Source organism: Musca domestica, unplaced genomic scaffold (genome assembly GCF_030504385.1).
Source record: "Musca domestica strain aabys unplaced genomic scaffold, Musca_domestica.polishedcontigs.V.1.1 5, whole genome shotgun sequence".
Lineage (NCBI taxonomy): Eukaryota > Metazoa > Arthropoda > Insecta > Diptera > Muscidae > Musca > Musca domestica.
Window position 1 is genome coordinate 8,965,811 of NW_026712346.1, and position 14,907 is coordinate 8,980,717.

Below are 14,907 nucleotides of genomic sequence, written 5' to 3' on the forward strand. Positions count from 1 at the left end.
CGTACTGAATTCCCATTATGATGCGGATCATGAAGTGTACGCGATCCCTCCGTAAAGGGAGGTCGCCCCCTCGGTCGGCAGGGGTGGGAATGTGAGGCGTGGGAACGTTCTTCTAAACCTTGTATATTAAAATTCGATAATAATGAATATGTTTCCTATACTGAAATCGCTGATTGTTTTTATCTTGTCTGTCTATTCTTATGACAACTTTTCGCAACATTTTCCCTATCCATATAAAATAACAAAATTCTTGAAGTAACTATACAATATTTAAAGATTCAAGAAGTTTCAAAAGGTTTACGTAGTCTAAAAGCAGTAAAAAGGTCCCGGTCCGATGGCATTCACAGTATAATATTAAAACTATGTTTAAATACCTTGTAAGTCCCTTTAACACTTTTGTAGAATTATTTACTTAAATTTAGTAATTCGCCTTCTGATTGGAAAACATCGTATTTGGTGCCTCTATATAAATCTGGCAGCTTAGTAGATGTTTCCAATTATATAGGAATCGCAAAGATGAGTGCTATTCAAATGTAATTCGAAAAATTAATTACTGATGTAATTTTCCATAAATTCAAATCTTAGAATAGATTCATTGGAAACCATTTCAACATGTTTTCGTCAGTGGACTTTTAACAATTACTAATCTTATCCAATTTTCATCAGATGTAATTCCGGGTTTTGTTCACAACAAACAAACTAATACAATTTATACCGATTTCGACAGAGCTTTTGATAATGTCAATCAAAATGATAAAGTCAAATTAAATGTTAATAACCACATTATACACGTTGGGCCAAAGAATTTTCTGATCCATATGTAACTAAACAATTATATTCTTGTCTTGTTAGACAAATATTAGAATATGGTTCCTCTATTCCGATAAAATCGAATCCGTACAGAAGCAATTACTGCTTTTGCGTTAAGAGGTTCAATTAATTCTATAATAATGTTAAAAATGCTAAACGGTAGTGTACCACCTGATTTTCTTATTTCATCTATTAGAACAAGTAGATATTATCAGTTTTTATACACTGACTTACATCGCTCAAACTATCAGTAAAATGAGTGTTGCTTTCAATTATTTATATTCTGATGCAGATTTTGGTATGAATATTGATAAAAATAAAAACTAATATATTTTTGTTTATAAATGATCAATAGGTTTAATTCAGATAATTGTATTTTGTATTGTATTTTTAACCGGCTGATAAAGTTATTTTCTGTAGCTGGAATTAATAATGCTTGCTGATAACCCATCATGCTGCGGGTCAAGATGTGTACGCAAACCCTACAGAGGTGGATGGTCACACCCTCGGTCGGCAAGGCTTGGAAAATGAGTGGCGTTGGGAACGTTCAAAAAATATTCTTTGGAGATTGAAAACATGATGCAAAATAAGCTGCATTATGAAGAACTTAACTCTAATGAAACATATGAAGGGCTCACAGCTATACCGAACTAAGTCATAAAAACATAATTCGAAGATATTTAGAGGTAAAGTAAATGGACTGCCATTAATTTCTGAAAGGAATATTTTAATCTACTAAAAGAAAATGTAAAAGTCTATATTCAAAATTAACTAATGATATTAATTTAAAATAAAAATAATTTAAATATATTACTAAAAAAATATTCCAAAACAAAAAAACCTACTTTGGTTCATTATTACTCTGAATAAAATTTGAAGGTTTCACAGCTAAAGCGAACCAAGTCAAAATAATATAGTGTTCATTGTATGACTAAATATAATTGACTTTAGCGATTAATTTCCCACTAATTTCGGAGTTTTATTTTAAGTCATGTCTGGGTTTGGTCCAGCTGCAAGTGCTTCTTTTGCAATTGACAACTATTGTGATTTTTAGGAAAATAAAATGAATTCGTTTATTTAAAAAAATAAATTAATGTTAAAAAGGACTTATAAAAATTTAAGGTTTCAACAAATATTTACACATCAAAAAAAAATGGTAATTTTGGTCTTCATCATTTTGAGGCTGGGTTTATGTTGTCTTGTTGTTAATTCTTGCTTGACTGGTAAATTCTTATAGAAAATGTGGTACATGGGAGGAATAAATTTAAGTAAATCAATCCTGTCTCGTTTTTTTCTGCTGTAACTGTACGACGAGTTGGATACAGCATAGTTAGTTGTGAACTTTGAAAAGATTGAAGTCTCCTTCCTTGTTTTGATTTTTCTAAATTAACTTCATAAAACTGGCCTTCTTTATAAAGCGTTTCCCTTAATTTAAATGAAAGTGGTAGCTTGTGATCGAACCGAAGTCACTTTATATTGAGCCATAAATAATGGTGACCATAAACTGTATTCTTTCGGTTCGTAATGTTTCTTTCTAAAATATTAGTTGAAAGAAATGCATTTCTTTCCTTTTCTATAGCTTGGAATTGTGGGCTTTTTATTTTAGTACAATCTCAATCCAGTCATTATAAATTGTTGTTTCTTGCTTCTAACCAAGTCAAAATCATCATCATTTGGCAAAATAGAGTGGCCAGACTCCATAAATTTAAGATCTATTATTTCAGCATTTAATTCAGTTGACGTTAGTATATTAATATATTAAGTAAGGAGAGGCTTAGTTAAATATTTCTATTTCGTCCACCACAAGCATCACTGTACAAGATTATATCCTTATACTCCGATGCATGATTCAATAAATGTTTCTTTAGGCAAGCTGCGATTTCTTGAGATCTCCTCCTTCCTTCGGTCTCATTCCACATGTGCATATAACCGTTTTTTTATTCATAGAATGAACTCCCTGACTCACACTGACTTTGTTCATTTTTGCTTTGAAAAATAACGAAAATGACACGTCGTTGACTTAGGGTTTTTACCGTTATCTTTGGAACAAAACACTTTTTGACATTGCACTTTACAGATTAAACAGAGTTGCCATATGCGGGGACATTGGCACTAGTTTCGGCGTTTTTTATTTTTCATGACTTGGTTCGGTATAGCAGTGAGCCCTCCATAAGATGTACCATGTCGTAACTTAATTTGGTATCTAATGTACGTTATGTAGTGCACAGGCCCAGATTTAAATACAGCAGAAAATATATAGAGCCGTTATAGTAAAAAAATAATAGAAAATTATGGGAATGTCTTAAAATAGTTTTATGTTATTAATATTGTATAAATTACTTGTGATGATCAATATTTTGGGTTTCCTCCCCTATAGAATGGAAAATAACAGTATTTGATAATAGCCAATATTATTATTCGGGAGATAAATCGAAAAAAGAACTTACACTTATAATTTTTTCAAAGTGGTTTATGAACAAGAAATGTCAAAATACAAACACTTCAAAATAATAATTATCGGGTACTATACTGACATTTTTGCAAGGATATTTCCTTCAAAATATAATCAAAAATGTCCAATTACAGTCAATTTTGGCTGAAACCTACATAATATTTTTAATTTACGTAAACCCAACCCAAATATCGCATCTTTGAATTTCACCTGTCTGGCAAAACATTTTATCCTGAAATCGACAGATGTACAAATCTACTGAGAGGCAGGTTGATCGTAGCGTTACAGGAAACCAAGCTCAATTAAAATTGCAGCCTACAGTGTTGTTTTGGTTACTACATACTGGTGAATGATCGATCCAGAAGTGGAGTTGGGGGATTAGCGTTCCTGTTAAAAATTCTGTTAAATACAGAACTATCTCGCTTGAGCTAGTCTCTAGTGATCCATACATGGAATCTATGGGAGTAGCAGTCAAGTGTGTAACTGCCGAGGTAGAGGAACTTAATGTGTGTCATCTAAAGCGTTGGACCCAGACAGAATCTCAACAGCAATGTTGAAACAACTGGATAAGCCAGGAGTCGAGTACCATCCATTATCAAGGATTTCATTAGCAACACAGAACCACAATCCCACGGCAGCGGGTTCTACGATACCGGATTGACCCGAAACAACAAGATTCCAGTTTCGGCCAGCGGCTGCCAACCCAGTATGTACATGTTTGTGTTTGTTTATTTTTCTGCATTGGGAGCGGCATATCCCGGAATGCTTGCTCCGGATTTTATTGGTCCGTGCCGGGATTGAGGAAAACCCCGGACCTTGGTTCTGCTCGGTTTGTCAGAACGTCATCCACCACAGATCTGTCTCGGTGCGATGTAATGGATGCAGAGAGTGGGTGCATTTCAAGAACTGTTCCGGATTAAGGCGTTTGCGAGACTACAGCGAAAGGGATTATGTTGCGACTTGCTGCAGTAACGTAGTCCCCAGCGAGTCCTCTTCTTCGTCGTCCTCGTCAGAGACGTCGTCGGAGTATGGCACTCCACCGCAGTCTCCAGAACAGCAACCAACACCGCAGCACCTAACGCCACATGTTGCTGTTCCAACTCCGGATTGTGCATCATTCTTGCAATTCAATTGCAACGGACTTCGAGGCAAAATAGATTAGATAGTGGAATTTATGAGTCGGAGGAATATTAAGATCGCAGCGGTGCAGGAAACCAAGCTGAATGAAAATTGCAGCCTACAACGTTGTTATGGTTACAACGTATTAAGGAAGGATCGCACCAGAAGTGGAGGTGGGGGATTAGCGTTCCTGTTACACCATTCTGTTCAGTACAGACCTATCTCGCTTGAGCTAGTCTCTAGTGACCCATACATGGAATGTATGGGGGTAGCAGTCAAATGTGGAACTGCCGAGGTAGAGGTGCTTAATGTATATATCCCGCCGATTAATAGCTGTGAACCGCGTTATTTGCCTGATATTAGCCCATTATTGGTAGGCAATAACCGCCTGGTACTAGGGGATTTTAATGCCCACCATGAGTTGTGGCATTCCGTCCTAGGTAATGATCAGCGCTGGAAGAGCAGATTGACTGCTCCACATTCTGCACGGTTAACGAGGATGCCCCCACCCGAATAAGAGGAGAGTGTCACAGTTCGCCAGACTTAACCATAGTGTCACCCGGTCTGATAAATGACGTGACTTGGCAACCCGTCATTTCTCTTGGCTCAGACCATCTCCCGATAATCGTCTCCATAAGCAGGTCGCCCGATTTCATAACCTCTGAACGCCGCACTTTCCTTAACCATGGAAAAGCTCACTGGCCAGAGTTCAGAGAATTCACCAACCGCCGCTTCAGAGAACTGCCCAACCCTTCTGATGTTCGGGTAGCAGAAAGGATTTTCCGAAACATCATCAGAGCTGCAGCCGCTCGCTATATACCTGCTGGTCGAATACCCGAGATAAGACCAAACTTCCCAGCAGAGGCAGCGGGATTAGCAAACGAGCGTGATGATCTCCGTCGTACCAACCCTACTGATCCTAGAATCAGTGATTTGACAGTGGAAGTCAACCGGTTGGTACAGGAACATAAGAGGAAAAAGTGGCTAGACCATCTGAAGTGCTGCAACATTGGAACCGATATGAGTAAGCTGTGGGTAACGGTTAAGTCGCTCTCGAACCCTGGAAAAAAGGATGATAGGACCTCAGTCACTTTTAACGACGTAACGGTGACTGATCCGAAGAGGTGCGCGGAATATTTTAACCGACAATTTGTCGAGCACCCCGAGAGCGATAGGGCGAAGCGAAGAGTACTACGTCGTATCAGATCTCTTCCCGCCGAGGAGGAACCACCACAGTTTACGATGGGTGATGTTGCAAATGTCATCCGTAACGCTAAGTCATCCAAAGCGTTGGGCCCGGACGGAATCTCAATGGTAATGTTGAAGCAGCTGGATACGCCGGGAGTCGAGTACTTAACGAAAGTTCTCAATTTGTCGCTAGCCACCCACATAGTGCCCGAAACCTGGAAAATGGGCAGGGTGGTCCCGCTACTGAAGCCAGGAAAGGATGCCAGCTAAAGTGATTCATACAGGCCGATTTCGCTTTTGTCGCCAGTAGCAAAGACTCTTGAGGCTTTACTCCTCCCCAGCATTAGAGGAAGCTATACGGTTGCCAACCACCAGCATGGATTCCGTCCACAACATAGTACCACAACAGCATTACACGCCATTTCCACACATATTAGTAGAGGACTGAACCAGAACAGACCGTGTGACAGAAGAGTGTTGGTAGCCCTTGACCTATCAAAGGCATTTGACACGGTCAATCATGCCACACTGTTTGAGGACGTACAGAGAACTACCCTCCGGCCAAGTTTGAAACGTTGGATAATCAACTATATGTGTGGACGCCAGTCGTACGTGGAATTCCGGAACAAGAAGTCCAAAGCCCGTAGAGTGAAACAGGGAGTTCCCCAAGGCGGGGTGATATCTCCGGAACTGTTTAACCTCTACCTTTCCGGAATTCCTCGCCCTCCAGACGGCATTGAGATCGTAACGTATGCGGATGATTGTACGATCATGACGTCGGGTCCAGTGGTCGATGACATATGCGAAAGGTTGAACCCCTATCTCGCGGAGCTTGCCGCATACTTCCACGCGAGGAATATGAAAATATCCGCCACGAAATCAACGGCCACACTCTTTACCACATGGTCTGCGGAGATGAGAACACAGCTGAATGTTCAGGTCGAGGGGAATCTAATACCGACCACGAACTACCCCAAGATTCTTGGGGTAACGTTCGACAGCATGTTCAAGTCGTCCGCGCAAGCCACAGCTATCTGCGACAAGATGAAAAGTAGGAACAAGGTCCTCAAGGCGCTAGCCGGCAGCTCTTGGGGTGCGGACAAAGAAACCTTGTTGACCTCTTATAACGCGATAGGTCGGTCTGTGGTCAACTATGCGGCTCCAGTGTGGTCTGCGAATACTAGTGCTACGCAGTGGAAGAATATCCAGACCTGCCAGAACGCTGCCCTGAGAACTGCGACAGGGTGCCTCCTCATGACACCAGTGGACCATCTACATGAGGAGGCGAAAGTCCTTCCCTTACGTCAGCATAATCATATGCTTTCGTTGCAGTACCTGCTTGGGTGTTACCGTGAGAGTCATCCCAACCATCATATGGTGGATAACTCTCCCCCGCCCAGGCGTGTCAGGAAGGACATACATGATCTAGAGAGGGAGGTCCAGCGCTACAAGAGAGAGCCTCTAGATCAAGAAGCCTATCAGGCAGGTCTGAGTGGCATTCACAGCGATGCAGTCGCGGATGCTATGAGCAGTTATAAAGTGAATGCCGTCCTCGGAGTCCACCCCCCATCCATTGCAGCCGAAGAACGTCAGCTGCCTAGACAAACCAGGGTAGTTTTGGCGCAATTACGTTCAGGATGGTGTAGTCGCCTCAATTCGTATTGGGCACGAATTGATGAAGATGTGCGTGACGCCTGCCCGGCGTGCGATACAGGCCCGCACAATACGCTACACCTTTTTAATTGCTCAGCCAAACCTACCCAAATCACTCCAGAGGATCTCTGGCTACAGCCCGTTAAAGTAGCCGAATTTCTAAACCTGGAGCTGGAACCAGATTAGCAGAACACAAACACACACATGCACTACTGCTACAACAACAACAACAACCACAATAGCATTACACACATATATATCAGATGAGGATTAAACCAAAACAAGCCGTGTCATAGAACAGTTTTGATAGCCCATGACCTGTCAAAGAGATTTTTTAGAGTGAGGATGTAATGAACTCCGGTCAAGTTTGAAACATTGGATAATCAACTATATGTGTAGACGCCAGCCGTATGTGGAATTCCGGAACAAGAAATCCAAACCCCGTAGAGTGAATCAGGGAGTTCCCCAACGACCACACCCTTTACCACATGGTCTGCGGAGACGAGAACAGAGCCGAATGTGCAGGTCGAGGGGAATATAATACCGACCATGAACTACCTCAAGGCCCTAGCATTCACATTCGAAAGTGTCTTCAAGTCGTCCACGCAACCCACAGCTATCTGCGACAAAATGAAAAGTAGGAACAAGGTAGCCAAGGCGCTAGCTGGAGGAACAAGGTAGCCAAGGCGCTAGGAGACCTTGTTCATCATTAATATATCACAATAGTTTGGTCAGTGGTCAGCTATGCTGCTTCAGTGTGGTTTGCGAATATAAGTGCTACGCAGTGGAAGAACATTCAGACCTGTCAGAATGATGCCCTGAGAACTGCGATAGGGTGTCTCTTCTTGACACCAGTGGATCATGATGAGGCGACGGTCCCTTCCGTATGTCAGCATAATCAAATGTTTTCGTTGCAGTATATGCTTGAGTTTTATGATCTAGAGAGAGGATCCAACGCTTTGAGAGAGAGCCTCTAGATCAAGAAACCTATCAGGCAGGGGTAAGTAACATGTATTATTAGCAGTTGAGCACAGTGTGATGTATCGTTTATGGTTTTGGTGAAAGTGACTTCGTTCTGTGAAGATGGTCGCACCACAGCAAGGCAAAAGTTTTTTTTAAAATAAAAGCAACGACTATTGGAAGTCGAAGTTAACACCCATGGTGTTAAGGGTTTTATTAATAATGAAGCTGAATTCGATTATTAATATTATACTATTTGGCTTTTCAAGCATGAATTTTCACAATTTTCAAAAAGTTGGTCCTAATTTTCCCAATTTAAGTACCAATTAATAATTTAATTTATTACCCCGCATATTTTTTAAATATTATTAAACAGTACTCAAAATACAAACTAATAGCCTGTTCACAGAACTTTCCCAACATACCAAAAATACAATACAGCTTGAGAACAATATTATAAAAATATAATTTTTCAACAATGCTTGAGAAACACTCATGTTCCACAAACTTTTATCAAATCTGTCCTTTGTTAACAAATTAGTTTTGATTTTTTGTGAAAATTGTCAAAAAAAGCAAAATCATGGGAATTTAGAACCCATTTCTGGACCGAACTCTTAAGTTATGGATGAATAATAAATCCGGGAATCTTTCACATAAATTATTCCAATCCCATTTCAGATTGGAAGCATCAAAAAAGTTTCAGGAATTCAATAGAATAATTAAGAATAATTAATTTTAGAAATCTTTAATTCGCGGCAGCCGGTGCAGGACACGCTCAGAGGAACAGATTATGAAATTTTGGGTGCAGGAAAAAATCTCAATTTTTGGGCAATTTTTTGGAAATTAGGGGACATAACTCCCATAATAATGGGTATGTCCAAAGACTTTCCCTCTGAATATGTTTGGCACCGGCTATCGCGAATCAAAGATTTCTAAAATTAATTATTTTTGCAAGTAGTCCACACAGCAAACGGTCATACTTTATTATTTGGATTATAGGGATTATCACCGAAAAAAGGTCATAATCCCCATAATTGCAATGCAATGGGGAAATTAAGTGTAAATGGGGGTAACGGAAATTTTAACCTAATCTGCCAAACGTTAGGGTGATGCCACAAACCTCGTAAATTCGTTCTTGACCCACGATTTTACATATGTATCTACCTATATCTCCGAGCTGGGTCGATTTAGCTATGTGTGTCCGTCTGTCACTTTTTTATTTGTAATCACAATTATGACGCAAACCTCATTAAATTAGACGTTGAGTCAGGGTTAGGGTCGGAATAAATACCTATAGGAGAGATTTTTCCGATTTTGTAGTCTTTCAGGTCAATTTGCGCCTAATTTTACGTGGGGTTAGAGTTGAGACCAGTGAAGAATCGCACCTATAGGGATCGACACAGCACAGCGGATGAAATGGACCATACCTTTTGAGTGAAATATCAATTTTCAAACACAACATTTTACTTTGCTCAAATTTTGTGAATGAAAGATTGATATTTTTTGATTGCCTACTTTGGCATTGAACCAAAAATTGCCTATAGAAAAAGCTCTTTTTATTTATTTACGTACGGAAAACAAAAATTCTATTTGTCTGCCATTTGCCTTACAGTTGAAAGAAAAATAAGTTTGGTGAACAGGCTATAAGTCAATATGTATTACCAAATATTGCTAAAACCATAATTGATCTTAAATCCGTTGTACCACCTTAATAGAAATACTTTTGTCAGACCTTCCAATACAAGCAAAGCCACAATGCATACCGCGAGTATTTCCGGGCCCATAAAAAAACTGAACACTTGTATTCCGAAAATTATTATTATTTTGTACGATACGTAGGTTATTCATTATGGGTCTTCAAAATATAAAAACGGATTCCATGAAATATTCGGACTAACATACGGCGTGGCGTAGAATAAAATTTAACTGCCCTATTGTGCTAAATCAAAATATTGTTCTGATAACTTCCGATTAGTGACAGATTGTTGGTGAAAATGATGTTGAAAAAAGCACAAAATTATCTCATTTATAAATGCCAAAATGTAAATCTGGAAAATATGTTTTTTTTTTTTATGCGAGACAACAAACAAATTTTTTCAAATATGGAATTTCGGTAGAATGAATAAGTTTTCCTTTCGTATTGATTTTTACTTTTTTTTTTGTTTTAAATTATCTTTATTTAAAAAAAAAAAATACCACAATGCATCAAACATTAACAAAGAGAAAGAAAAAGCAAAGGCAAAAGAAATCATTCTCAAAAATTATGGTGTTTTGGATCATGTGAAAAGTCTATCCGTGTTTACTATGATGGGTACATATTTAGAATGGATGTTTGATAACAATTTGTAAAATATAATAGGTACTGGATATTCTATTTAATTTGCTTAGAAAATTTATTCAAACCTTATTTATATCCATGGACAACTATTACAAGTTAGCATTAAACCCCAGCTGAAACTTTTTCACCGTATAGGAAAATATACTTCCTTTTCAATATTGCAAGTCAAGATTTTGCTAGGAAATAGTGAAAAAAGCATTTCTTTAAAATTTAACCCAACTTCATTTTGCAATGTTAGCAAACAAGAAAAATACGAATACAAAAAAACTATCTAAAATGTTTCCGCACCATTGTCGTTGGCCTTTTATAAATTATAAGAATGTTTTTATAATTAGGAAAATGTTATCCACTTAGTACTGCAGTGAACATTTATATCGAAAATGAAAATGAAAGAATTAAATCAAAAACGTCATATCGAATTTGACATTAGTATTACTGTAGAGTCAAATCAACTGGGTTTTACTGTTATTTTGTAATAAATGCAACATGATTCCGAGCAAAACAAAAAGGAGTTATGTTGATTTTGGATGCTTAATAGCTCCTAGCCAATGCAGGTGAAATAAGATAAAAAATATATTAAATAGAGATTTACTATATCATTATAAGGTGTATAAAGACATAACCAAGTTTGTATAGACAACTGTTTGCGAAATTACAATAATCACCAAGAGGATCAAATCCAAATATGATAGTTCAATGAAAAATGTTTTTTGTTTCTCCCCCTTCCATATTTAATCAAAAGTGCAATAAATAGTAAAATTGTTAGGATTACCTGAAATTGATCCAATGGCCCAACACAATGTATTTAAATTTTTCCAGGAAAATTCGGAACCATTTACTTGATTTAAAAGTTTAAGCGTCATAATTCGTTCGGTGTCAGCATAATCCAAGTGGGTTAAAAATACTAATGTTTCGCGCATATTTTTATATAAATTAATTGCATTAGTATCTTTCATAAATTCTCGAACAACTTCTCCGTTTTCGTTCTCTACAACGAGGACTTCTTCGGGTTTAGCCATTCTTGATATCATTATGTAGCGAACTTTAGATAAAACGTTAGCATAAAATCTACGGCGAGGAAATGTTGCGTTGCGCTTCGCCAATGTCACAACATCTGATTGTCCCAGATGAACATTTGAACCACCACTTCCAAAGGGTTCGCTAGTGTATAAGTCTTCGACAAGACTATTCCAATATTCAAGGCATATTTTAAAAACTTCAACATCTTCAACCTCCGATATCATAACCAAGTACAATAGAGCTTGGTTTAAATAATCCACATATTTTACGTCCTCTACCAGTTTGCCGTGCTCTTTAAGGAATGTACACAAAAACATTGCTAGATTTTGAACAAACTCTTGTTCGCTGTCGCTGCCATTTGCGTAAATATGATTCATGTTTGTGTTCTGATTGATCATTTGATCAAGTTGTGTCATTGTATCTCTAAATAGAGTAGCGAAATTTTCGTTGTAATTCGGAACGGTGAGACCTGCAATTTCCGACAGACACTTCAATGTTACATTGCGGAACATTGGCACACTGAGGAACTTGAATATTAATGTCTCTATCAGGGAAGTTTCAAAGATATATCCGAGAGGAATCCAGTTTAGAAAACGCAAAAGTGTTTCCAGCGTTACTTGAATCAACGGTGCATTCATTGAACTTTCAAGGACGAAAGAGCATAGTTGAAATATTTGGGCAAATTCGGAACACATTGTATCCTTGAGGTGTTTTGCTTTAGTTTGAGTTATTTGGCCGGAAGAAAAATCGAAAACTTCCTCGCTTAAATTCTTTAGAATGACCATATTGTTCTTGCACAGCGATTCGTTGGTCTTCGAAGCACCCACTATATCACTTATGAATGTTTCCCAGTTACGTGGCCACTCACGCTTTAGAATTTGGACCAAGATAATATTAAGCTTATTTAGATAGACCTTATTAGCCTCCATTGTAGCAGGGTCAGATGAAGTTTTTATTATTAAACCAACGACATACTTCTTTATACCCTCACATTGGTTACGAGGTAAAATTTTCCAGCGTGTCTTTATGACTTCTTCCAAAATTTGCAAAGCATAGAACTTTGTTTGTTGATTCTGTGAAAATTCCAAAATGCTATCAACACGTGTCCAAGCATCAGGGTGTTCTTTCAAAGTAGTGAGGATATCTTGAGCTATGCGAAGCTGCTCGCCTTGGGAGGTATACAAACACTCGACTATACGATCAAGGAGATTTATATCCAGTTTTTGAGAAAAGTCCAGCAGCTTGCTGGCTTCATCTGTAGAAAGCATTGCCATTACTTTGTAATAAAAGCAACGTTCTCGTCTGCGTCTTAAGTTGTCGGCGATAATTTTGTTCAAACTGCTTTTTTCCGAATACAGAGGGGCACGTGCTTAAATGTATGTCCTTCTAATAAATAATATTCACTCAGTGATTTCTGCCGCCTTTTTTCTACAAAGGAAAAAGTAAAAACAACCAAAAGTTAAAATCTTCATTATTATTTACCGGCCGTGCTTATGAAAAAATGTTATTGTTGTTGTACACTATTTATTTCAGTTTCGCCAAAATGACGTTAGTGGCAGCATTGGTAACCTCCATTTTCAGGTTCACACACACTGCACACACAAGTACAAACAAACGTCAGTTTGACTACGTTAACATTTATCACAATTTTCTACTTTGTAGTCATCGAGGATCCTACAAGTATGGATGAGTTTACCCTCAAAATATCAAGGAATAAAATATGTATATTGTACTATTTTTCAAAGATACAAATATATGACATGTACTCCAGACATATACCTACCGTCTGTATGCTTCTTCTATCTACTTCAAAATATATGCGAAATGAACAAAACCGAACAGTATCGCATCGACGGCGAATATACAAAATATTTTCGTACGACTTTCTACACAATTTATAAAATTGAAATCGACGATTTATCCAAATAGGGAATAGATCGCTTCTAATATCCTTCCTGTAATCACTTTTACACTTTTAATTAAGCGCAAATTATATTTCGCGACAAACCTCTTGTTTTTGCCGTGATGTGAAATCGTTTCATTTATTCCTACCAGCGTCCCTATGCAACGTTGTATAATATGGTAGTATGCAGCAATGTATATTTTGCAGAAAATAGTTACCCTTTATTTTCTAATGATCCACACCGAGTATATAAGTACTCGATAAAAAGTTTGTTTTAGTTGTTCAACTAGCAACCATTTTATTGTATCTAATCAATTCAATTGCTCTCGTGGCGCAATTACAAAAGGTATAACAAAGCTACCTCCTCTGATACAATTTTTTCTGTTGGTGACTCTATTCTGTCATAACATGTATGCAGTTTGTATACCTATGGGTATTGTTTTGAATAACAAATAAAATAATTTTTGTTTTAATTGCACAAGAAACTCACATGTTCGACGTTAATGGGCAACAAATTATACAATTTTGGGATAAAACGATACTGTCTTATATTTTAGCTTCAAATTTGTGGCATGTACATAACATTTTTATTATGATGACTGACATAACATAAAGGAATGTTATCGAAAAAATTCCAAAACTAGAGGATCCTTGAAGGTTCTGGGAGAAGGCAAATGACATTATGGCAAAGGCGAGTTGATATTTTTGTTTTGGTAGATACCGATATGACAATTACGTTGAAATAAATTCAAATTGGTTTTAAAAGAAACCAATATTTGACAATATTTTTTTCTATAGTGAAAAATGGAACGGACAATTGTTAAGGTTCCAAATGGCTACCGAGGAATTCTACAGTAACAAGTAGCATGTGGAATATCATTTGAACCGAATTGTAAAGACCGCTTTTTTCCATTGGCCACTCTTTAACTTTTTCATTCAAAATGAAAAACAAGACGACTTGGAAATTTAAATTCAAATGCCAAATCGCGTGTAAAATATGGGAACCATAAACATATCTCAATGAATATATTAATATTTATTACGATATAGAGCGTTACCCTTCAGAAAACTAATCATTTGAAGCGCCCTAAAGTATTTAAAAAAAATGGTTGACAGAAATTTAGAAAAAGTAGCTATACGTAGAATTGTAACATTTTGTGTATACTAGCTTAAGACATAACAAAACTATTGAACATACTTCGATTAATTTTTAGAAAGTTTATTTTTACTTATTGATTATTTAATGGAAGTCGTTCGATACAATACGATATCGTGTTCCATTAGGGGGTATCGGTTGTTTCAGTTTCTTCCACAGAAATTATTTATAACGAGCATGTTTTAATAAAACGCGTTATGACTGTCATTTCCACAATTATATATCAAATAAATGACTATCCACTTGGAAGCAAGAAGAGTTTAAGGGCAATGCTTGGCAATCTTGTGGTCTTACTTCAATAATTGAAA

At 37.5% G+C, this 14,907-nt stretch overlaps 1 protein-coding gene across 1 annotated transcript in view; it reads right to left on the reverse strand.

Moving 5' to 3' along the window:
* LOC101896950 (exportin-1) overlaps window positions 1-13,620 on the reverse strand; it is a 44,840-nt gene extending 31,220 nt beyond the window's left edge. Inside the window, exons 1-2 of the mRNA XM_005188905.4 lie at window positions 13,324-13,620; window positions 11,293-12,968 (exon numbers count right to left, since the gene is read on the reverse strand). Coding sequence (XP_005188962.2) covers window positions 11,293-12,814 — 1,522 coding nt within the window. The 5' untranslated portion in view covers window positions 12,815-12,968; window positions 13,324-13,620. The remainder of the gene's footprint in view (window positions 1-11,292; window positions 12,969-13,323) is intronic.
* Between the last annotated feature and the right edge of the window lie 1,287 nt (window positions 13,621-14,907).